The sequence below is a fragment of the Lithobates pipiens genome, unplaced genomic scaffold (genome assembly GCF_037356315.1).
Source record: "Lithobates pipiens isolate NorthernLeopardFrog02 unplaced genomic scaffold, aLitPip1_a1.2 Scaffold_30, whole genome shotgun sequence".
Classification (NCBI taxonomy): domain Eukaryota; kingdom Metazoa; phylum Chordata; class Amphibia; order Anura; family Ranidae; genus Lithobates; species Lithobates pipiens.
The window spans coordinates 49,720,760-49,744,710 of record NW_027507791.1 but is presented as its reverse complement, the minus strand read 5'-3'; the positions used below and the strand labels follow the sequence as shown (position 1 = coordinate 49,744,710).

The 23,951-nt window shown below is 43.7% G+C and overlaps 1 protein-coding gene across 1 annotated transcript; it reads left to right on the top strand.

Annotated features, from left to right (window-relative positions):
• The first annotated feature begins 252 nt into the window (after nucleotides 1–252).
• LOC143942059 (Fc receptor-like protein 5) lies at nucleotides 253–23,655 on the top strand. Its single transcript, XM_077463368.1, has 9 exons — nucleotides 253–501; nucleotides 3,966–4,223; nucleotides 8,185–8,466; nucleotides 13,805–14,086; nucleotides 15,479–15,769; nucleotides 16,057–16,224; nucleotides 17,777–17,848; nucleotides 20,038–20,063; nucleotides 23,507–23,655. The coding sequence occupies exons 1-9, from the start codon at nucleotides 318–320 to the stop codon at nucleotides 23,549–23,551; spliced, it is 1,608 nt and encodes a 535-aa protein (XP_077319494.1). The 5' UTR covers nucleotides 253–317; the 3' UTR covers nucleotides 23,552–23,655.
• The last annotated feature ends 296 nt before the right edge of the window (nucleotides 23,656–23,951 follow it).

Here is a 23,951-nt window from a genome sequence, read left to right as displayed (position 1 = left end):
AACAGGGGGTATGTCAGATCTTTTGCTGAGAGACCACTGCTTCCACATACAGAGCAAGGGTCCTTCTCTGCAGCATGTTGGCAGGGGATAGGCATTTCAAAGAACTTTATAACTTTGCACACTTTATGTTTTGATGCACCTGGAATGTATTTACCAGAAATAAACTGAATCAGTTGAATTATAACCCTGTTGTATTGTGTGAAAATACCATGGCAGGAGTTAGAATTTCACTTTAATCTTCTTCAGGATGGGCAGTGAGTCCTGTGGTCACCTTCAACCCAAACTGGAGGAAGATCTTCACAGGAGAGTCTATAGCAATGACGTGTGATGTGGGGTCCTCTGGAGGAGAAGATCTGACCTACATCTGGTACAAAGATGGTACATGGGTACATACAGGAAAAATCTATACCATTACCTATGCAAACACTTGGGATAGCGGAAACTACAGATGCCAGGCCGGTTCAGAAAGTAGCTACATTGCCAGACTGGATGTTGTTGTTGGTCAGTTCATTGTGCTACCTTTGTAAATGTAACATTTAGTGCGTTCTTTGCTAGTTTAAGACCAAATAAGCTGCTCATTTGGTCTGATCTTCTAGATGTCACCAACCAAATTTGGGTGTGTTTTTATGTAGCGCTCAACCCGTAGGAGCCGCAGGAATGTTGCCTAGGTCTTCCCCAGATAGTTTGCACCACAGCCAGACACACAGGCTCATTCACTCGTCTAGGGTGTTGTTTTTCTTTTTGGAGAACTTGGATAGGGTTGAGGGAATGAGTGAGATGCTCCAAAAAACAAGAACTATGTACACTGGAGGACTTAGGTATTCTTCAAGACAAGCTATGTTAAAGTCTGTGCTTGAAACAAACAGTAGACTAACTTTGTTTATGTAGCAGTAGCAGACTGAGCAGAGTCCCTTAAAGTAGGAGATGTTCTGGACAAAGCTCTTCAGGACACCAGCTAGCATCCCCTTTGAATAGACCCACAGATGGCTATGTAGCAGCAGAGAGGTGGCAATAGAACACAGGTCCCCAAGATCTCTACAAAGTGTCTGTACTCACAAGGCCCAAGGACAGCTGGTAGCCTCCTCCCAACTTCCAAGCGATACCCTCCAGTGATACCAGACTAAATCTTCAGCAGGCAGAGCCCCCCCCCTTAGTAAGCTTTCCTTAGCTCCAGGCTCTCAGCATCCAGGTCCTCAGTTTGCCCACCTGAGGCCTCAAGGCAACAAACACTGTCTGAGAGGCAGCGTGCCTTCACAGGCTAGACTAATCCTCTCCAGGATGCCATCAGAGCCTGCCTTTCTGGGATAGGCCAGGTCTGTATCATATTCATGCTGCCATCTGCATAACTCCACACCTATCATCCAGAAACATCCATGCTGGATACAGAGGAAGCTATAAACTAGACTGGCATCAGCTGAGCACACAGAGCAGACATAATTAAATGACCATAGCTCACAAGTACCATGAGCTAGCTATGCTTTTACCTAACAACACTGACTACAGAATGGCAACTAAATGTACCCATCAAAATACACACTAATTCTATTTGACTATCCTAACACCTACTGAGGAGGGAGCTACATCCATTCAGTCAATAGCATCATCTGAGAGACCCCTGAGGAGCTCATCTCTCTCTTCTCCTATCAACAAGATCCTTTTTAGCATATGATCACTGCAGCATAACTGATTAGCTCTTTTTGCTGCGTTTTCCCTCCCCCAGTCTGAGCACAGTTGTACATCAGGTGCATACAAAGTCAATAGGTGGACACAAAGTCAAATTCAGGTACTTACACTAAATAGAATCATTTTAACTATGCATTTCTGAAAAGAAAGTTGCATTCATTTGTTCCTTTTATATCTGCCTATGACACCATTTTTGGAAAATTGCACTTATTGCTCTGCATCAAGATGGAAGCAGCCCCCAAATTGACTCTGCAACTAGTAGGATAAAACATTTGAGGCAGAAAAACCTCTTATAAAAGAAGATGTTGAATACTTAAGCCACGTACACACGGGCGGATTGTCTGCCCAACTAAGTTCGTCAGACAATCCAACAGACAGTCCGTTCAAAATTTGAATGAACGGACTTGACCACACACGATGAGCAGACAGTCCGCTGAAAGCATGCGTGATGACGTGTACAGCACGTACGACGGGACTAGAAAAACGACGTCCTATACACTGCAATGCAACCTTCGGCCGTGTAAATCCTTTCTGAGCATGCGCTATACTTAGTCCGTCCAACTTGCCTACACACGAGCGGACTGTCCGCTGAAACCAAGTTTGGGCGGACAAAACCAAGTTTGAACGGACAAAATTATGGAAATTCCGTAAGACTTTGTTCGTCAGGCAGTCCGCTGAAAAAGTCCGCTGAAGCCCACACACGAGCGGATTGTTGAACTAAGTTGGACAAACAATCTGCCCGTGTGTACGTGGCCTTAGTGTAGAGTGGTTGGAGTTTGGTCATGAGGCCGATAAGGACCATACACTGGGACATGTAGTGTTACAACTTAGTGGGGTAACCCTTGGCAGAACCCTGGAACGGGACTGTCAGCTTGCCACATTACATTGTAATGCTAAATGTATGAGACACCACAGCAAAGCTCAAAATCCTGCCCAATGTAAAAAAGGAATGCTATCACCTTGAAATGTTTTGCATTGCCATTTGATTAATGAAAAACTGCTGAAGAGGAGCTATACAATTTTGACAACTTTATTCAGTAAACTGAGTTGCTGGTTAAGTGAGTTGTCTGGTCTGATTTAATGGGAATACAGAGTGAGAATTAAATCCTACCGTGTATGGGAATGGGGGATGAAGTGTAAACCTTCATATTAACCTCTTAGGTACTGGAGAGTGACAAGTAAAAGAGGAGGTAGTGGTGACTGGTGATGGAGGTTCTGTTGGAGGGGTGGAGGGGTGGATAGGTGGAGGTATAGTATGGTCTACCATTCTAAGCCTTTGTACACACGGTCGGACATTCCAACAACCAAATCTGTCGGATTTTGTCCGGCGGATTTTGTCCGACAGATTTTGTCCAAAACTGGTGTTGCATACACACGGTCGGACAAAGTTGTCCGAAAATCCGATCGTTCCGAACGTGATGACGTTATTTCGTTACGACGGGACTACGATCAGGCTAGTAGCCAATAGCTTTGGTCTAGGAATTTGATCTGAGCATGCGTGGCACTTTGTCCGATCGGAATTCTCTACAAATGATCGGACAAAGTCCAATCGGATCATGTTGTCGGAAAATTTTATAGCCCAGCTCTAAAACTTTGTCGGTTGGATATTCCAACGGAAACAGTCTGATGGAGCCCACACACGGTCGGATTATCCGACAACACGATCCGATCGGACATTTTTCCGTCGGAATGTCTGATCGTGTGTACAAGGGCTAAGAGACAGGGACCTAAATTAGGGCCCACTGCATAGCAGAACCCTCATAGGCTAGACCACGAGTGTGTGAGGCCTCCCAAAGTATACAGCAGCTTCTCTCCATGCCCTCAGATTGAAGAGCAAGTGTAAAGAGTAACGTGTGTAAAGAACTGGTGGAAGAAAAGCAGTGTTTCATGCTATCTCTCTCAAAATGACTATAGTCAGTACCAGCATAGATGTCACTGGCAGGTGAAAAGACATTATCCTTCCAGTGGGGGGCGTGGTATAGTGCTTTGGCCTCTGGCCACAAGGGGTGCTAACTCACACCTAAGAACAATTCCATCATGCCAACACTTGGTGAAAGTAATTATAAAAAATCAATGGCATGCAATTGCCCCATGCAAGCAAGGTAGTGCGCCTTGCTGCACTCTAGGGTTCCCCAAAATGAGGCATATATTATAGAAGTCATGGGGGTTCAGCACAAAGGCATTCACTATATACCTATACTACAAATCTACCTGGTTGTGGAGGCAATGCTATGTCTGTCTTGTAACCTTTATCTTCTCATGTGATCTTCTCTGTGTTCCAGGCCCGGTGATCCTGAGGGTTCCTCTCAATGTTCATGAAGGAGATGATCTGACTCTGATATGTAACCATCATTCTGGCTACAAGGAAATCTATACTATATTCTACAAGGATGATTCTGTTTTTTCAAGCCGAAAATACACATTTGTATTACCTATAGGAATTGTAAACATGGGGGACTCCGGGAGATACAAATGTACAAAGGAAATAACTTTATATAAAGATGCCACTTTCACAGATGAAGCTTTTATCTCCATACAAGGTAGGTTAGAAGATATTTGCATATTTACTCTTTAAAGGGGTTGTAAAGGTTTGTTTTTTATTTTCTAAATAGGTTCCTTTAAGCTAGTGCATTGTTGGTTCACTTACCTTTTCCTTCGATTTCCCTTCTAAATGTTTTTTTTTCTTTGTTTTCTTTGTCTGAATTTCTCACTTCCTGTTCCTCCTCAGTAAGCTGTTCTGGCTGACTAAACACCGCTCGGATGATGGTGAGAAGTTTACTGAGGAGAAACAGGAAGTGAGATATTCAGACAAAGGAAAAACATTTAGAAGGAAAATCGAAAGAAAAGGTAAGTGAACCAGCAATGCACTAGCTTAAAGGAACCTATTTAGAAAATAAAAAAACGAACCTTTACAACCCCTTTAACCACTTGCCGATCACCTACCGCAGATGTACTGCAGAAGGTTGGCTCTATTGTGCAAAATGACATACCTGTGTTGTCAGTTCATGCAACAGCCACTGGGAGGAGCGAATGTGCCACCGGAGGCATGACCACTGATTGAACACAGGGGATGCTAATCAGCAGGTCCAGTGGACCCGATGTCCACTGGCTACCCGCGATCGTTCCCCAGAGAGGCAGAATGGCAATCTGCCTATGTAAACGAGGCAGATCGACATTCTAACAGAGAAGATAGAGATCAGTGTTCCTGCTTTGCATCTCTGTCTTCATCCAGTCAAAGTAATCCCCACACAGTTAGCAAGCACCAGCTAGGCACACATTTAACCCTTTGATCACCCCCTGATGTTAACGCCTTCCCTGTCAGTGTCATTAGTACAATAACAATGCATATTTTTAGCACTGTAATAATGTCACTGGTTCCCAAAAAAAGTGTCAAAATTGTCAGTTAGGTATCCGATTTGCTGCTGCAATGTCGCAGTCATGCTATAAAATCGCTGATCGCCACAATTACTAGTAAAAAAAGAGAGAAAAATGCCATAAAAATATCCCATTGTTTGTAGACGCTATAACTTTTGTGCAAACCAATCAATATACGCTTATTGGGAATTTTTTTTTACCAAAAATATGCAGCAGAATAAATATTGGCCTAAATGAATGAAGAATTTTTTTATTGGACATGTTTTGTAGCAGAAAGTAAAAAATATAGTTTTTTTTCTTCAGATTGGTCGCTTTTTTCTTGTTTATAGTGCAACGAAAATAAAAACCGCAGAGGTGATCAGATACCACCAAAAGAAAGCTCTATTTGTGGGGGAAAAGGGACCCCCCATGCTCCTGTGCTGGTCGGGACCCCCGTGAGTCCGGTCGCGGGTCCCATGGACTCGATCGCCGCGGGCATACCCGCGATCGTCTCGCGGGCGGCCGAATGAAGAAATGCCGATGTAAACAGCATTTCCCCATTCTGCCTAGCAACTAGTGATGCTGATCTCTGCTCCATGTGATTGGAGCAGAGATCGGTGTTCACTAAAGGAAAGCCCAGCCCCCAACAGTTAGTAACACACCCCTAGGAACACTTAACCCCTACACTGCCACCCACTGGTTAACCCCTTCACTGCCAGTGTCATTTACACAGGAATCACTGCATTTATATAGCAGTGATTGCGGTGTAAATGACAATGGTCCCAAAAATGTGTCAAAAATGTCCGATGTGTCCGCCATAATGTCGCAGTCACAATAAAAATTGCTGATCGCCACCATTACTAGTAAAAAAAAAAATTATTAATAAAAATGCCATAAAACTATCCCCTATTTTGTAAACACTATAACTTTTGCGCAAACCATTCAATAATTGCTTATTGCGATTTTTTTACCAAAAATATGTAGAAGAATACGTATCGGCCTAAACTGAGGGAAAAAAATGTTTTTTTTCATATTTTTGGGGGATATTTATTATAACAAAAAGTAAAAAATAATGTGTTTTTTTCAAAATTGTTGCTCTATTTTTGTTTATAGCCTAAAAAATAAAAACCGCAGAGGTGACCAAATACCACCAAAAGAAAGCTCTATTTGTGGGGAAAAAAGGAAGTCAATTTTGTTTGGGAGCCACGTCGCACGATCGCGCAATTGTCAGTTAAAGCGACGCAGTGCCGAATCACAAAAAGTGGTCTGGTCTTTGACCAGCAAAATGGTCCGGGCTGTAAGTGGTTAATATAGCTTGAAGTGGATGTAAACCTGAAAAAAACAAAACATTTTTAATGAAGACTTCTACCTGGTAAAGTAGAGGATGTCAAGTCACCCGTGCCCAGTCTTGCCATGAAGAGTTAATCCAGCTCTGAGCAATCCTCTTGTCTTTTTGTAGTAAGATAAAAAACGACACACAGATCAGTTTGTTGTCGCAACATCCCCCACTGCTGCGACTGACATCTCATTTCTTTATCTCATGCTGAGATAGAGAGATAGAGAGAGAGAGAGAGAGAGTTACGATTCCAGCTTCACATCCCTCCTCCTTTCTTCTTCAGCTCTCCCAGGATTGGCTGCTCCACACCTCAGCATGATTGGGCACGCTGAAGTCATGCAGTGGATTTTCTTGAGTTTTGACTGGATGTTACTCACAACTCAGGAATAGGAGAGTGTAGAGGTGGGCGTGGAGTCCCATGACATCACAACTCCGCCCACTAAGCCCCCCCCGGCAAAGAGACCCTCCCACCGATTCCAGAATTTTTGTTGGGCTCCTACTGCTGAAGTGAGTGACATTTGCAAGGTAGGGATACATGCAGGAGGCGTGCATGTATATATATATATATATATATATATATATATATATATATATTAATACTGTGCCATTCGTTTATACTGGGTGAGTGGTGGGTTTACATCCACTTTAAAGGTTTATATTTTTTTGCACAAAGGCCTGAAGATTAATTAAATTCCCAAATATCAATTTTCAGAAAGCAAAGACCCTGTAGAATAAAATGGTGGTAGTTGAAATTTTTTGTGTCACACGATATTAGTGCTACAGTTTATAAAACCTATATTTTTGAAAATACTAAGTTAATTTTACACACAAACAATATATTACCCATTTTTTGGAAAGATATAAAAAAAATGGGGTTGTGACGAATAAATAGATACCAAACATGTCAAGCCCTAAGCCTAGACCTATGAAAAGGTGACAGATTTTTCTATCCAAAATTGTCCATAAGCAACCCTTTAAAAGCCTTCACAGGTTTTCAGTTTAGAGGTAATCACCAATGATAGCCCTAGAAATATTGCTCTCAATACAATCATTGTATTTTAACTGCTTGCCACCCGTCCCACAAAACATTTACTGCATTATCTAGCCTCTTCCGGGTTTGGGGCGTGCATGCACGTGCCTCTTGCTAACCCGCACTATCAACAGCACGATTTTGTCAGCAGGTCCTGATCAATGATTTATGGCTGAGACCCGCTGATTGGATGTAGCCAATCACAGCACAGAGTCCTGTGTTTACAAACACACAGGGCTCTGTACGCAGAGCGATCTGGCTCTTTCTTCTCCCTGCAAAGCATTGAGAACCTGCTCTCAATCTTTTGCTGGTGAAAATGCTGCCAGAAAAAGTCAGATGGAGCATAGACACGGTCACATTTTCTGACCAAAAGCTCACATCTCTCTTTTGCTGGCGGCATTTAAGATCGTGTGTACGCGGCATTACATTCAGCTGAACAGATGTAAAAAGACTGCCTGCTGCTATAGTCAATTTACAAGGCTGTGCTGCCACAGATGTAGTAGTTACACCAATAGAAGTGATAGGATTAAACAAAGGTACTAAGTACAAAACAATACGCCTGCAGAATTTTGTACAGCTGTGACGTGAATTCTGCACTCAGTAATAATCAATAAAGATACATTATTGTTACACTTTCTATTTTTGCATGCACGTGACTGGATGATGGAAATCAACAGAGCTTCGCCACATTCACTAAGCCTGGGGGAAAATGAGTGCAACTACACTTGCGAAGTGTATGGTCTATTTGCCTTTAGTAAATGTGTATGTAATTATTTTTTAGAGCTATTTGAAATTCCAAAGATAAAAGTGACCTCGTATCCAGTGGTAGAAGGTGATGAGATGACCCTGACATGTGACACTAGTCTCAGCCCTCTCAGACCGAGGACACAACTGAAATTTGCTTTTCATAAAGATGGACGGAATGTGCAAGGATTCAATTCATATAACCAATATGGAGTTCAGTCCGCTCAGGTGAAGGACTCTGGGAAATATTCTTGTGAAGTGACAACTGCAACCTACAGTGTAAGGAAGAGGAGTCCGGAGAAATTGGTAGAGATAAATGGTGAGTCTGTCATCAGACCAAACAATTCATTGAGTAATATTTTATAACACAAACCAGAGAACTCAGATTTGTGAGGATCGGTATTTATTAATGAATTAATGAGCCATCATCTATCTCCAAACTTACTTAACAATAATGTCCAATATGAGCAATAATAGTCTTTAAAAACCAAGAGATGAACAAACCTCTTGATGTGTAGCAACCCCTCTCCCCTTGGGGGTGAGTTGGGACCCCGAAGTGTCTTTGTGGGATTTGACCTCAGGATTGAATCATTGACTGGTGGGATGGAAGAAATTTGGTGCCAGTCACTTTAATGCCGCGTACACACGATCAAACAATCCGGTGGAAAAGTCCAGCAATCTCAAGTCCGCCGGACAATCCGCCCGTGTGTAGCCTCCGGCAGACTTTTTTTACCCAAAAGTACGGCGGGCTTATGCCGCGTACACACGTAGCCGACTATCCGACGGACTTAGTCTGGCGGACTTTCCGAACGGGCTACTTGCCCACACACGGCACTTTCTCAGCGGACTAATACGGCGTACTAAGTATGCCGTACTATACGCCCTATTTTTTAAATGAACGGACTCCCCCACACAAGCGGAGGAAAGTCCGCTCATTTCCAGTGGGTCTCCAGGTAGGCGGGGCCCGCAAAGGAGATGTCACTGGCCCCGCCACCTGGTATGGACTTAAAAGGGAACCCCAACGCCGAAAAAAATTGGCGTGGGGGTCCCCCCAGGTCCACATCAGACCCTTGTCCAAGCACGATACCCAGCCGGCCAGGAAAGGGAGGGACGAGCGAGCGCCCCCCCTCCATGCCGTACCAGGCCGCAACATGGGGGGTGCCTTGGGGGAGGGGGGGCGCGTGGCCCCCCCACCCCAAAGCACCTTGTCCCCATGTTGATGAGGACAAGGGCCTCTTCCCGACAACCCTGGCCGTTGGTTGTCAGGGTCTGCAGGCGGGAGGCTTATCGGAATCCGGGAGCCCCCTTTAATAAGGGGGCCCCCGGATAACGGCCCCCCACCCTATGTGAATGAGTATGGGGTACAATGTACCCCTACCCATTCACCTGTAAAATAAAGTACAAAAAAAAACACAACACACAAGATAAAATAGTTTATTGCACAGCTCCGGGGGTCTTCCGTTTTCGGGGGTCTTCTCGCCAGACTCCGCAATCTTCTTCTAGCTCTTTTGCTAGCAGAGGAGCCCGGCTTTCTGTTTTCGGGGTCTTCTCGCCAGACTCTGCAATCTTCTTCTAGCTCTTTTGCTAGCGGAGGAGCCCGGCTTTCTTCCTTGCCGCGGCCTCTTCTTCCGACTTCGGTGGTCTTTTACCCCTCTTCGTTTCTTCTGCCGGGCCACCGCACCTTCTTATAGCTCTTTTACAGGCGGTGGCCCGGTCTTCTGTCGCCGCCGCCGCCTTACGCTCTTCTTCTTCTTCTCCTGGAGATGTTGACTCAACGCTCTCTCCGGCCGCAATACCAGGGACGAGCTGCGCGGCGACTTATATAGGGACAAGGGGCGGGGTCATCGATTGATGTCACATGGGTTGATGTCACATGGTGACCCCCACCCCTTACGATGTCACAGTCCCGGAGGATGCTGGGACTGTCACCATGTGACATCAGTCCATGTGACATCAACCAATGACCCCGCCCCTTGTCCCTATATATGTCGCCGCACAGCGTGTCCCTGGCATTGCGGCCGGAGAGAGCGTTGAGTCAACATCTCCAGGAGAAGAAGGAGAAGAAAAAGAAGAGCGGAAGGTGGCGGCGACGACAGAAGACCCGGCCACCACCTGTAAAAGAGCTATAAGAAGGCGCAGTGGCCCGGCAGAAGAACCGAAGAGGGGGACAAGACCCCTGAAGTCAGAAGAAGAGGGCGGCAGCGAAGAAGAAAGCCAGGCTCCTCCGCTAGCAAAAGAGCTAGCAGAAGATAGCGGAGGAGTCTGGCGAGAAGACCCCCGAAGACGGAAGACCCCCGGAGCTGTGCAATAAACTATTTTAGCTTGTGTGTTGTGTTTTTTTTTTGTACTTTATTTTACAGGTGAATGGGTAGAGGTACATTGTACCCGATACTCATTCACATAGGGTGGGGGGCCGGTATCCGGGGGCCTCCTTATTAAAGGGGGCTCCCGGATTCCGATAAGCCCCCCACCCGCAGACCCCGACAACCAACCGACACCGGCCAGGGTTGTCGGGAAGAGGCCCTTGTCCTCATCAACATGGGGACAAGGTGCTTTGGGTCCTTCCCCAAGGCACCCCCCTATGTTGAGGGCACATGGCCTGGTACGGGCACTCGCTCATCCCACCCTTTCCTAGGGTAGCATGCTCGGACAAGGGTCTGATGTGGACCTGGGGGGGACCCCACGCCGATTTTTTCAGTGTTGGGGTTCCCCTTTAAGTCCATACCAGGTGACGGGGCCAGCGACGCCTCCTTCGCTGGCCCCGTCTACCTGGAGACACGCTCAAAATGAGCGGACTTTCCTCCGCGTGTGTGGGCGAGTCCATTCATTTCAAAAGTACAGCGGATAGTCCGGCGGACTTAGTACGCCGTATTAGTCCGCTGAAAAAGTGCTGTGTGTGGGCAAGTAGCCCATTCGGAAAGTCCGGCGGACTTAGCACATAGTCGGCTACGTGTGTACGCGCCATGCGATTGACGTCAGGATTGAATCATTGACTTGTGGGATGGAAGAAATTTGGTGCCAGTCACTTTAAGATAGTTAAACAGAATTTAATATATGACCAAGTAAACTTAGGGACAGAGGGATTGAGGTTCAAGCTACCCAAAGGGCAAAAAATGCAGACTCCCAATTTCTACTCATAGTTAAACAGAAACAGGAACTTTAAGAGAAACAGGAGCTCTCTACTATTCAGACTGTAGAACAGTTACAGTTCAGCCCACCAACCCCTTGGATGAGCCACCAGAGCTTCCTGCAATGTCCTCCTGCAGTAGCTTCTCCCAGGCTCTCCAGGACACTCTTCCACAGCAGTTTTAGTGCTCCAAACTAAGTGATCATCTTCCTGCCTCACGTACAGGAGGACAGAATCACAACCTCCCCCAGCAGAGCCTAGGAGGCAACAGAGCTGGTTACTCCCAAATGTTTATACCTTTCCCTAGCACACACCAGTGGTAATAAGCCACTTAATGGTTGGCCAGGGGAATATAAATATTCATAACTCAAGTTATTGGTTATTAAAGATCAATATTTGTAGAAGACAAGAAAATGATGATATGGTTGTTCTCAGCCTTGGGAGTCAACAGCTGTTGCCGGGATTCAGTGCCAGGTGACGAGATCTAGTTGCCATAAACTAACAACTGACATCTAACAATCTGTCAAGTTATAACATATCTTGAGTCATTGCTGATACACCCAAATACATTAACCTAAGCATACCGCTAAAATCTATTCTTAACACTCCCCCCCCCCCGCTCTACACACTTTTCTCTTAAATTGTCCTTTAACATTTAACGTTACCACTTAAAGAACATCCAAACACTCTCCAGCTATCTTCTTCATTCAGGTTAAAGCTCAAGTTTAGGTATTGCAATTTTTACATATGTTAGTTACACTGTTCCAGCTTGGACCAATAGTAGGTTTCCCGTGGAAGCTGGAAATTACTCTAGTAGGCACAGCTGCATCGTGAACACAGGCACAGGTGGCATTTAGAGAACATTTTACGTTTTCTTACCAAATGCAAAGCATTCTGTGATTGGATGAATTGAAGAGGTGAGACAGTGAAGTCCCAATCTCCACATCTTTCATTTAGAGAACACTTTGCATTAATTGAGGAAATGAAAAATGGCACCCATGCTGAGTAAGCAAACGCCTCTGTTCAATAAGCAGCAGAGTAGCACCTCTGAACAGGATCTGGATGCTTTTAAACAGGGCCTAGACCCTAGGCACCCAATTGGGGGAGACCACGCACACATTCCTTGATGTTATAATTAGTTGTAATATTATAGATAAGCAGTAATGAATAGCAACAATATTTGTAAGCACTGATATTAAACATTATGGCAGTTGGTGTTTACACAGTGGTAGCTGGACCAATGTATATATGTAAAAATTGTCATTCCTAGTGTGACAGACCCAACCAGGACAGGGGCTTTTGGAAGGAACTACGAGCTAGCCTCCTGCCTACTATCTATGGCCCCTGGCATTTGAGGGGGCTCTGTTCTTTGGGAAGTGTGTGCCTGGGGGCACTCCCTTGGTGTAGTTTTACTTTGGATTAAAGTCCATGTCTCCCCGAAACACACAGACTCTGGGAACTGGAGGACCCGGATACAGATTTGGGGCCTCTATGCCCAAACCAGCATTGACTGCCCCAACTCCCTCCTAGAGCAGATGTTAATTTAATCATCCCAAAACAACCTGATGCTGAGGTCTCCTGCTATAATCTGTTTATTAAGGTGTTATGTGTTTATTGTTAAGTGTGTATCTCCAAGTGTGTGCCTCCTAGGTGTGAATTCCCATTGGTAATTTAGTTAATTGAGTCACCTATAGTTTCTGTCTGTTGGCTAATCCTCTTGGAGGTTCCTACATGATGGGATTAGCCTTATGTAAGCTTTACCTAGTTATATAACTATTGTGTGATCTTTTGGGTAAATATTTGGGTTTATTGTTCATTTGGTGGCATCCCTACTTTTGAAGTATATAAAAACCTGTATTTCTGTTCAATAAACAGTCATTCCTTTGGTTCTTATCCCAACATCTTGTCTGTGTACGAAGCTTGGGGTAAAAGGGCTGGTATTAGCTTTCGGTCTGCTGAAAGGGTGTGGAGAGCTGGAGGCACCAGGCATACCGAAACACCTAGAATTTATCTTTAAGTAAATTTTCTGTAAGTACATAAAAATACCCGATGGTTCTGATAGAAATCCCATTTCCTTTTTGAGTACTGAATGGAAATATAAAACACTGTAATCAGCTTTCAAAGCTATCTTCTGTGACTATGTAAAGGAGATAAGGAGCGGAGGAGGATTTTGTGGTCCAAATTAAGAGAGTAGTAGAGATGACAATACTGATCCTTTACACTGATACTGTTGGCAAATTAACATTCTTGCTCCACGTCAAAAATATGTCATTGGTAGGATCAGCAGGTAAAAATAAAGGAAAAAAAATCCCCAAAAAATAATGCAATTACCACATATAAGTTACAGCTTAACCCCAAACCTAATACTAGTCCAAAAAACCCTCTAGCCATAACTCTATTTAACCCTTGTTGCTATGCATATTCACCTCACCTTATGTCAGGAGTCCCATAGCATGCTGGTAGCTCATCTGTTGTATTTTACATTGAAATTTATATATTTTTCTTTTCTCTTGGATTTCCTTCTCTGCAGAGCTGTTCAGAAATACAAGAATCAGAGCAATCCCATATCCAGCAGTAGAAGGAGATCAGATAGTCCTAAGATGTTACACTAGTTACAGTCCGCTCAGACAGAGGACAGAATTGGAGTTTGCTTTCTACAGAGATGGACGGAATGTTCAGGAATTCAGTTCATCCGATCAATATGGAGTCCAATTCGCCCAACTGGAGGATTCTGGGAATTATTCCTGTGATGTGAAAGCTTCAAATGTGAAAGTGAGGAAGAGTAGTCATTTCATCCATATTATGATAAAAGGTGAATATGATTTATTCCCAAACAGATCACATAATATACCTCCAGCTTTAAGGTAAAACAGTTACAAGTATGCCAGGCAGATGCTGTTTAAGCTAGTAGCAATTTAAAAATGTATGACATTTCTATGAAATTGGGCCCCCTAATTGACTCCAAAATTGATATTGCAATTGTTAAAATGTTGGGACTTTTGGCAAAATGTATTAATGTTAAAACTGGTTCCAGGTATGGATTTTATTGCATGGTTATATTGGTCCAGCTTGGATCAAAGTATGCATGCAAGTGCCATACCTTTTGAACTTCTGCACTACTAATCGTAATTGGCACTACTACAGGGATTACCACTTTGTTTGGTGTCCGGTGTCTAATGCAACCTTTCTGAAATGGGTTACCATGGAACCTTGAGGTTCCTCCAGAAGTTGTTAGGGGTTCTTTGAGCTGTGACTGATTGACCTCCCATTGAATGGTGCCAGCCAATGGCGTTGGGAGGGGGGCTGGAGCCCCGAGTGGATCCCCAAAAAGCCCCGGGTCTCAGGCATGCACAGTTCTGTTATTTATTAGCCCCGAGCGCCGCCGCCGAGCTGGGACCGATCTGACCCCGGGCGCGGCTGAGTGACATAGCAGGTCCCACCTTCTGGAGCCTGCAGCGCCCATGATGGACGTCCCACTGGTCCAAGGGACATGTGACATCCATCATAGGCGCTTCAGGCTCCAAAAAGCGGGAATTACAGTGCTGCTGCCATGCCAATGTGAGAAGACCCCTACTGGGCACTCAGGCGGGCTGCTCTCCTCTCCTGTCCTGTCATGGTTCTGACTCTGGCTGCCTGGAGTGCCTGCTGTCTACTCTACTGTGATGAGCGTGCCGCACACTACGGCTGAGCTGCAGGAGGAAGTCACGTCACCTGAAGTCTAGTCAGGTAGGTAAGTGAATGTCGGATAGGTCTGTGTGGGTCAGTGTATGTCAGGTAGGTAAGTGTGCATCAGGTAGGTCAGTGCACACTAGGTAGGTAACCTCACCTAACCCCCCGGGTGCTAGGCTCGGACTTCGGGCTGAAGCCCCTGGTCTTTTTGCCACTTGACAGAGCCAGCTGCAGGACATCAATTATGGCATTCAGAACACCACTTTAAGTGCAGCATTTTGGACGGTGCCCTTGCCAAGTAAGCACACTCCTGTGTTTACAATGCAGCAGGGCACGGGACCCAGAAAAAAGCAGTTACCATTGTATCTGTAGCGCTCCCACATGTACAGGATATGAATACTTACATTGGTACAATGCAATAAATCTATACCTGGAGTTCAGCTTTAAATGAAGATTCGTTTTACCAAAATTTCACAACATTTTAAAAACTTATCCTTTCTAAATAAGGTTTTTTTTTTATCTAAATTTTTTTTAGAGCTGTTTTCCACCCCAGTACTAAATGTAAGTGCCATCAAAGTCTTAGAAGGTGATGCCATGAACCTCACATGTAACACAAGTCTCAGTCCACTCAGACAGAGGACGGAACTGCAGTTTGCTTTCTACAGAGATGGTCGGAATGTTCAGGAATTCAGTTTATCTGATCAATATGGAGTCCAATCTGCCCAGCTGGAGGATTCTGGGAATTATTCCTGTGAAGTGAGATCTGCATCTAACATTTCATCTAACATTTCTAAGAAGAGCGAGGATGCCTTTGTCCAAATAAGAGGTAAATTCTAAATTGTTAAGTTATGAAAAAAAGTTAACCTACATAGGTATGTACATCTGGTGCCGGGACAAGGTCTTTCAGTGCCCAGGGTGAATATGACAAACTGAGCCCACCCCCACACTGAGCATCACTACTGTCATTCAGGCAGCTGACAAAATCCCAGCATCCCCTCACATAAAAAATGACTTCCAAGGCAGGTTTTCTTCTTGCCTCTTCCCTTTGCACATCTACTAATATGCAGTATACATTCTCATTAACTAAAATCAGTTCTATTTTTCTTTATGCAGAGAAAAGTGGCAAACACACAACAACAATAATCATTGTGGCTCTTCTGGTTTTGCTCTTGGTTGTCATTTTCCTGCTCTTCAAGTACAGACACAAGCTGCACTGGCCAACCATTGGGTGTTCACATCAACAAAGAGGACTGCAACCGAAGCCTCAAATTTCTTCAACATGTATGACCCTTATCAATGTAATAAAGGTGTATGGTAAACTAGGATGTAGTAAAAAATAGGCTTGTAAGAGCCCAAATGCAGTTTCTCTAATATACGTGACTTAAAGTTGAAACTTAATCTCCTTATGTTTTGCTTTGACTGGTTCCTTATTTCCCTCCACATCAACATGCTAATGGAGATTTTCACATACAACCTTTTCATTTTTCATTTTTATTACATGCCTTATTTTAGACCAAAAGATGTCATTACTGGGTTTGTGTGCTTTTTTTCTTCTTCTCCTCCAGTGTGCTTTCTGCTGGACTGTACAGCACCCACTAGCTGGGTTCACAGGAAGTGGGTTCGGGTTGAATGATGCTTGATGTCAATCAACCTGGAGGCTAAAGATACCGAGGAGTGCTGATGTAGACTGTTTTTGAGGGGGTTCTATTTTATTATTACTTTTTATAAGCTACAATATTTTTTTTTAGCTGGAATTTTGCTTTAAAGTGGTTGTAAACCTCAAACATGAAATATGAACAAAGCAAGCATATCCTTTTATAGTGTGGACTTGTCTCAGTCAAGTGCAATAAGTGTAATTTCTGTTCACTGCCGCATTCCTCTGCTATCATCAACAATCACTTCTAAAAAGCTTTCCTGACACCAAGAGGCAAATGGTGACAGGGGAGGAACCTCCAGCTGATTGACAGCCCTCGGCTCTGTTCCTGTGTGCTGTGTGAAGGGGGTGTGTCCTTTCCCTCCAATCAGCTCTCAGAGCTCCCCTCACTAATGCCTCCTACACACGATCAAACAATCCGATGGAAAAGTCCGGCAAACTCAAGTCCGCCGGACAATCCGCCCGTGTGTAGGCTCCGGCTGACTTTTTTTACCCAAAAGTCCGGCGGACTAAGAAAGTATTTTCGCACTCCAATATGTCCTCCAGACTCGCATTTCGGTGGACAGTACGGCCGTGTGTGTGTGCTAGTCTGCCGTACTTTTGAAATGAGCGGACTTTTCCCGCGCGGAGAAAAGTCCGCTCATTTTGAGCGCGTCTCCAGGTATCCGGGGCCAGCGAAGGAGGCGTCGCTGGCCCCGTCACCTGGTATGGACTTAAAGGGGAACCCCTATGCCGAAAAATCGGCGTGGGGGTCCCCCCCTAGGTCCATATCAGATACTTATCCGAGCACGCTACCCGGCCAGCCAGGAAAGGGGGTGGGGACTGCAAAAGTTCCGTGTGTGGGCAAGTAGCTCATTCGGAAAGTCCGCCAGACTAAGTCCGCCGGATAGTCTGCTACGTGTGTACGCGGCATAAGTGTAACTTCAGCTCCCCACCCCCTGCTTTTCAGAGCTGAGAGAGATCCTGTGTAAATTATGAACTTTGATTGGCTGTAGGGCAAAGAAGGCTGTAGATAAACAGATAAAATGTGTGTAGGAAGATTGGTTTAATCTCTGTGTATCACCTGAGGCACTTCACTGAGTATAGGTAAGGGTTCACAACCACTTTAAATAAATGTTGCATTCTGCAAATATAATACAAAAGAATGTGTTATTATAATCTAATCTCCCTCTTTCTCAGATGCTGTCGAAGAGTCAGTCAATGACACGGAAGTCACTTACACCAACCTTATTCTGCATTGTGGGCCACAAGGTAATCCTCGTGTAGGAGTTCATTTTATAGTTTTCTGTTTACAAATTCATAAGCTGTTGACCACATAGTGGTAATCTTCTGCCTGTAAGCTCCCTTTGTATGACTGAAACCTCAGACTGAGCCATCTAGTGAAGTAGAGGTCAGTGTTCTGACTCCTTTACCCATGTATGTACATCTTAACTTCAGCTATTGATCCCTGTAGACATAGGCATTTTTTGAACACTGGAATAAAAAGATATGGAAAGTATATGAAAAGGGATCTGAAGATCTACACTACTATACATGCAGTTATTCATATTTCATTGACTAAATAAAAACATTTCTAAAATGTGAGTATTTTTTAGACCTGACCATATTAAACAAATAAGTAAATAATGTACAAAACTATTATACATTCCATTTAAAAGTCCCATGTTTTTGTTTCTCTTTGGCTGCATGCCCTGTGTCAGACAAATTCAATATTTTTTTATATGGTTTGCTGCTAAACGATAATAAAAATTACATTTTTATTATATTTTGCAAGATATTTCATTGTGGGAAGGAACAGGTGAGGCTAAGAGGTCATTAGGATTTGGCAGATGAGGCCTGGGTTTAAAAAGGTTGTGAACTGATGGGGTGAAAGAATCGGTGACCAATAAGGGATGGATTATTTTTTGATCATGGAAAGTAGTCCCTGAAAATCAAAATGTATTTTGTTTATCACCATGATTTTAATTCATACAGTATTTATAGTGGGAGATATACATACAACAGCACTTGAAGAACTATGCATTTCTCATTTTGAACTATTTTTGTTTTTAAGAGTACCAAAAAGTACATTTTCACAATTTCACTTTTGTTTAAGTTATATATTCATAGCCCACCAATGGATATCAGTTTGTCAGAAAGGGCAGTTTTCGATTGAAAAAGCCCATGGCGTGCAAAACACACCCAAAAAACTTCCACCCGGTGCATAAAAAAAGTGCACACACATAAAGAGTGACACACTAAAAAGTGCAGACGGGTGTCTGATGTCCTCCCTAGGAAGGACCATACCCTGATCCCCTGGGGCGTTAGACTCCAGACAGGGACTGAGGTACCAGACTCATCTAGTGGTCATCCAGCCGAACCCGGATGACCTCCTTTCCCCGGGAGGTCTGCCGAAACAGAACCTCCTAGGTACTTGGTACTATGGGCCTTCCCCGAAGGTAGGCCCCCCAATAGAGGTTGGACCAAGCCAGAAGGCCTATGTCCACCCTCCCACAAGACTTTCAGGATAGGTCCGAGGACCGACACCCTACTCATTAAACGTGAAGTGACAAACGTGACTCGCACAACACAAATAAAATAAATAAAAAGTGAGGAAAGGGATAGTGAAGAGGAGAGTGAAAAGGTGGCCATTGTGCAATACAATGACCAGGCCCTCCGGCCAGGAATAAAAAAATCCTCTGGTCCTAGCCAAAAGGCCGGGCCCTAGAGGCAGGTGTAAAAAAGCGTGTATCTGGTGTCGTGACCTAGGTGCCAAATATCAAAGTCGAAGCACAGTGAACATAAGGCACCCCTGGATTCCCACTCCAGGGGCACATCACCATGGGCTTTTCAACAGAAGCATCCCCGACCTCCCAGCCCAGACCACGACAGCCCCCACCCCAGCCAGAAAGGCATGGAGATCTAGGAGCTTGGTGAGACCCTTTGCCATCAGGTCACACCCTCACTCCCATCACTCCTACCTAATTACATTCGAGATGTACAGGCCACCCCCCTGCTGGAACAGGAGAACAAACGTTCCCTCCCAAAAAACTGACCGGAGCTAAAGCTGCCACAATCCAAGCCAGAAGGCCAGGGTCCCCTCCCCTGGCGCCGACCAGTGGTTCTCCATCCCCATCAGAAGGCTTCCTTTTCGGCTACGAACCGTTCCAGGTCACCTTTACACCAGCAGGCTTTGCATAGCAACCGCCACCCCTGCTCCACCTCGCCGTAGAGCAGGGACGGAAGCAAGCGCTGCCTACTGGTAACTGATAAGAACAGATACTACACTTGATCTTAGGCAGTTGGCATCCTTGCTGGACACTTGATAGCCTTAGGCCAATTACAAGGTAGATGACATTGTTTTCATTGCCTCACTATGGTCTGTCTGTTCACTTGTAGTGGAATAAGAAGAGAAGTAAACCACGACTATTGTGTACATTTATTGTATGTTCATTTTCTAGGGTCTTCAATATTGACCAGGGTACCTGTGAGTATAACTCAATGTTAAAATTTAAATGTCAAGTTCAGAAAGATAATTATAAGGATTGATGGGCGGTGTAGAGTCCCTAAAGTGGTTGGTGTTTCCACCAGGTGGTATGGAAGTGATGGTAATGTGCAGCATTTTATCACTGGGCTGGCTGTCTTCCCAAACCAAATGGTTTCCAAAGTCACTTTAGACAGATACTGAAAAATAAACATGTGCAGAACGGAAAAATGTGTTTTGTTTAGTTTTGGATAGATTTGTTATGTTATTAATTTTGTTTTGTTTCAGAATTCGTTTGGTTTGGTTTTGGAATTTGTTTAGTTTCATTTCATTTTCATTCAATTTCATTTTATTTTGTTTATTTATTTTCTAACAAATTCCAAATTTTCAGAATGATTAGAAATCGGATCTGTTGAAAAGTGATCGACTGATTCTAATTGTGTGTGAAGAATAGCTGATTGTTAAGGTGGCCGCTGCATCCTTCACAACCGATGACTCATCAGCTGTCAGCAGCCTTCCCTACTGACAGCTGGAATAATAAAAAAAAAAAAACAATGCTGGCAATACAAAAATGTAAAAAAAACAAATAGTGTAGGCCTCCCCCCTCCCCCCCCCCAATCCATACCAGGCCTTTCAGGTCTGCTATGGATTTTAAGGGGCACCCACTCCAAAATTTAATTTACCCCTACTCATTCACCAAAAAAAGTGTTGAAAATAAATAAAAACAGAACACAGGTTTTTGACAATTCCTTTATTTAAAAAAATAAAAAAACGATGTCCCTCGATGTAGATCTATCATCAATCACAACACCTACTGCACCGCCAGACCCGGAAAAAAAAGAAGCTCTGCCCGCAAGGATGACTGACCATCGAATGCCTCCTCTGCCATTTGACAGTTCTTATATAGGTAAGGGGCACCACCCCTTATGATGTCACTGACCCAGCATGGACTGGTCGGTGATGTCACAAGGGAGCGGGGCCACCAGGTGATGTCACCAGCTGCCCTGCCCCTTACCTATTTAAGAACTGTCAAAGGGCGGAGGAGGCATTCGGCGGTCAGACATACTCGAGAGCAGAGCTTTTTTTTTTCTTGGAGTCCGGTGGGCATTGTGATTGACGATGGATCTACATTGGGGGACATTGTTTAAGAAAAAACCTGTGCAGAGCACCTCCCTGCTCCAAAGCACTCACCCCCTCCCCATGTTGAGGGCATGTGGCCTGGTATGTTTCAGGAGGGGGGCTTGCTCATCCCCCAACCCTCCCTTTTCCTGGCCTTCCAGGCTGTGTGCTCAGATAAGGGTCTGGTATGGATTTTTGGGGGGACGCCACGCCATTTTTTTCATTATTTTTTTTTAAATAGCTGGGCAATTGCAACCACGAGTCAATTTAAATGCAATTTGACTAGTTTTTGCTGTAGCATGTTCTATACACGGTACAGCTGTGCCACTTTACAGGCAGACTAAGGGGACCTCCCCAGGCACTATATTAGAAAGATTTTTATTGTTTCACTTTAAGTGGGGTTCCCACACCTTTTTTTTTTTATTTTGACATGAAGTTCCCCTTAAAATCCATACCAGACCTGAAGGGTCTGCCCACTGACAGCTGAGGAATCATCAATTAAAGACATGGCGCCTGGCTTCCCATCCCACTGCTTAATAAACAGCTATTCTTCACACAGAATTCAAATCGAGCGATCATTTTCAACTGATTCGTATTCTAATCATTCTGAAAAACAAATAAACAAAATTCATTACTATTTCATTCAGAGATTCGGATAAATCCAAATGTCCAAACAACCAAACATTTGTCCGAATTTGTATTCGGACGCAAACTAATTGCACATGTCTACTGAAAAACTATAAAGACTACAGTGCCATATCAGCGGACTGAACCATCAGTTGTTGATGCGCATGCCTAAAAGCAAGTGAATCTAATGCCTAAAATCCATTCCCTAGATCAGCCTTTCTCAATCTTTTACCCCAGAGGATCCCTTGAACTAATTTGAAGGTTTAAGGAACCCTTTACAATGGTGTCCTGAATGTCATCCTTGGATAAAGCTAAAAAGATCATTGTGTCCTGTAAATAACTCTGCCAAGTGGCACTGGCCCCAGAAATATACTTACACCATCAAATAGGAGGTGCATCACCCACAGCTCAAGGAACCCCTAGTAACTTCTGAAGGAAACCCAAGGTTTCACAGAACCCTGGTTTGAGAATGGTTGCCCAAGACGTTCCAAATGTCAATCCCTAATGTTAAGGGCACCTAAAGCCTGCATACATTAAATTTGTGCTGTATGCCTATGTACTGCTTACAACTGGAGATTAGCAACTTTTTCAGAAGTTAAACCAGTTGTGGTTTTAAAGTACTTAAAGTAAAGTTAGTACTTTAAAGTACTAAAGTAAAAAAATTAGAAAACTTACCACGTTCGCATTTTACAACCCAAAACTCCAATTGAAGTCAATGAGAATCTGTATTAGGCTCAAAGAAAATGTGTATCACAGAGCAAATTGATGCAAAATTTGAGAAGATTGGTTTGGTATGCTCTTGGCAGCTCTCCTGATGAGATAAAGGTGGCAAATTAGAAGAACCAGAAACAGTTCCTAGCAGCCCTGAAAGTCCTCATATGTTAACCTCTCTGGAAAAATAAAAATATTTATTTCCATTGCTTTTGGGGGAGGCTGTGACAGCTTTGATTAACTGAAACAGCAGCAGTAGGAATATGTCTGGAATTGGTGTAAGCATAATAAGTTGTGTAAGCCACTTCAAAACTGAAAAATAGATACTAAGATATAAATCAGAATTTGGCCTTGGCAGGTGGCAGGACCTCTGAAGGCACCATAGGGTTCCACAAAATCCTCTTTCGGAACCACTGATTTAGACAAAAAGCCAAAACAAATTCCGTAGATTTGGATTGCCAGATTTTAGTGGTTTAGATTTCCAAAAGGCAACAAACAGGAACCAGAAGTCATTTCAAAATTTGTAAAAGGAATAATATGTTTTCCAGATTTTGGGCCTGGCAAGAGCCTTGGGGTGGCAGACTTAGATCAGTAGGCACAGGTTGGTGTACAAGCAGGGTGAGCCTCTCATAAAAAAAAAAAATTGTATTAGGAATAGTAATTATATTCTTCAGATTTTGTGCCTGGAGCTAGCCTTGGGGCGGCAAGGTATCTAAGGGCAGTAAGCATAAATCAGTGCACTCATAGGGTGAGGTACTCATTCAAAAATAACTACAAGGAAAAGTAATATATTTTTCAGATTTGGGGCTTGACAGGATCCTTGCGGTGGCAAGGTAACAGGGCACTGACACTTTTTAACGTTTTACGCTTCCTATAGTTACCAGTATTAACCTGGGCGTGTATTGAAAGTTTCAAAATAAAGTCTACAGAAAATACATAAAGTATGTATAACATAATGACCAATGTCTATAATTCTTGTACTTTAACAGGAAGTTACCTACGCAGCTGTGAAATGCAGAAAAGTGCCATATTAAAGAAGACCTCCGTTGACCTCTGTCTATTATGACCACATAACATCACCCCATTATCATTTTTTAAAGACTAACCCTTGTTTGAGAAATAAATTTACTTTCTATGGTGTTACTATGTGAAATAACTGATAAATAAAACTATTATTTATCATCTATGTATTAATCGTCTAGTCCCTATAGATTAGTTAGTCTATTAAAACTCTGAGCGCATGTTACTGTTAATATCACAATAATACAAAGTTAGCTATGAAACCAAACACACGGTTTAAGATCAATCAAATCTCATTTATTTCCCAAGGAAATAAGAAAGCTTATAGGTATTATTAGAAAATACAAGAGTACATAGCATGCAATCATAATACAATGCAAGTAATATACTTAGCAGGTCCTCGTAGCTGAGCCT

Bases quoted from the DNA above. Each gene is read 5' to 3' on its own strand.
- LOC143942059 (XM_077463368.1), top strand. From the start codon at position 318: ATGACGTGTGATGTGGGGTCCTCTGGAGGAGAAGATCTGACCTACATC. The intron at 502-3,965 runs GTCAGTTCATTG...TCTGTGTTCCAG, and splicing joins CAGACTGGATGTTGTTGTTG to GCCCGGTGATCCTGAGGGTT. The intron at 8,467-13,804 runs GTGAGTCTGTCA...CCTTCTCTGCAG, and splicing joins GAAATTGGTAGAGATAAATG to AGCTGTTCAGAAATACAAGA.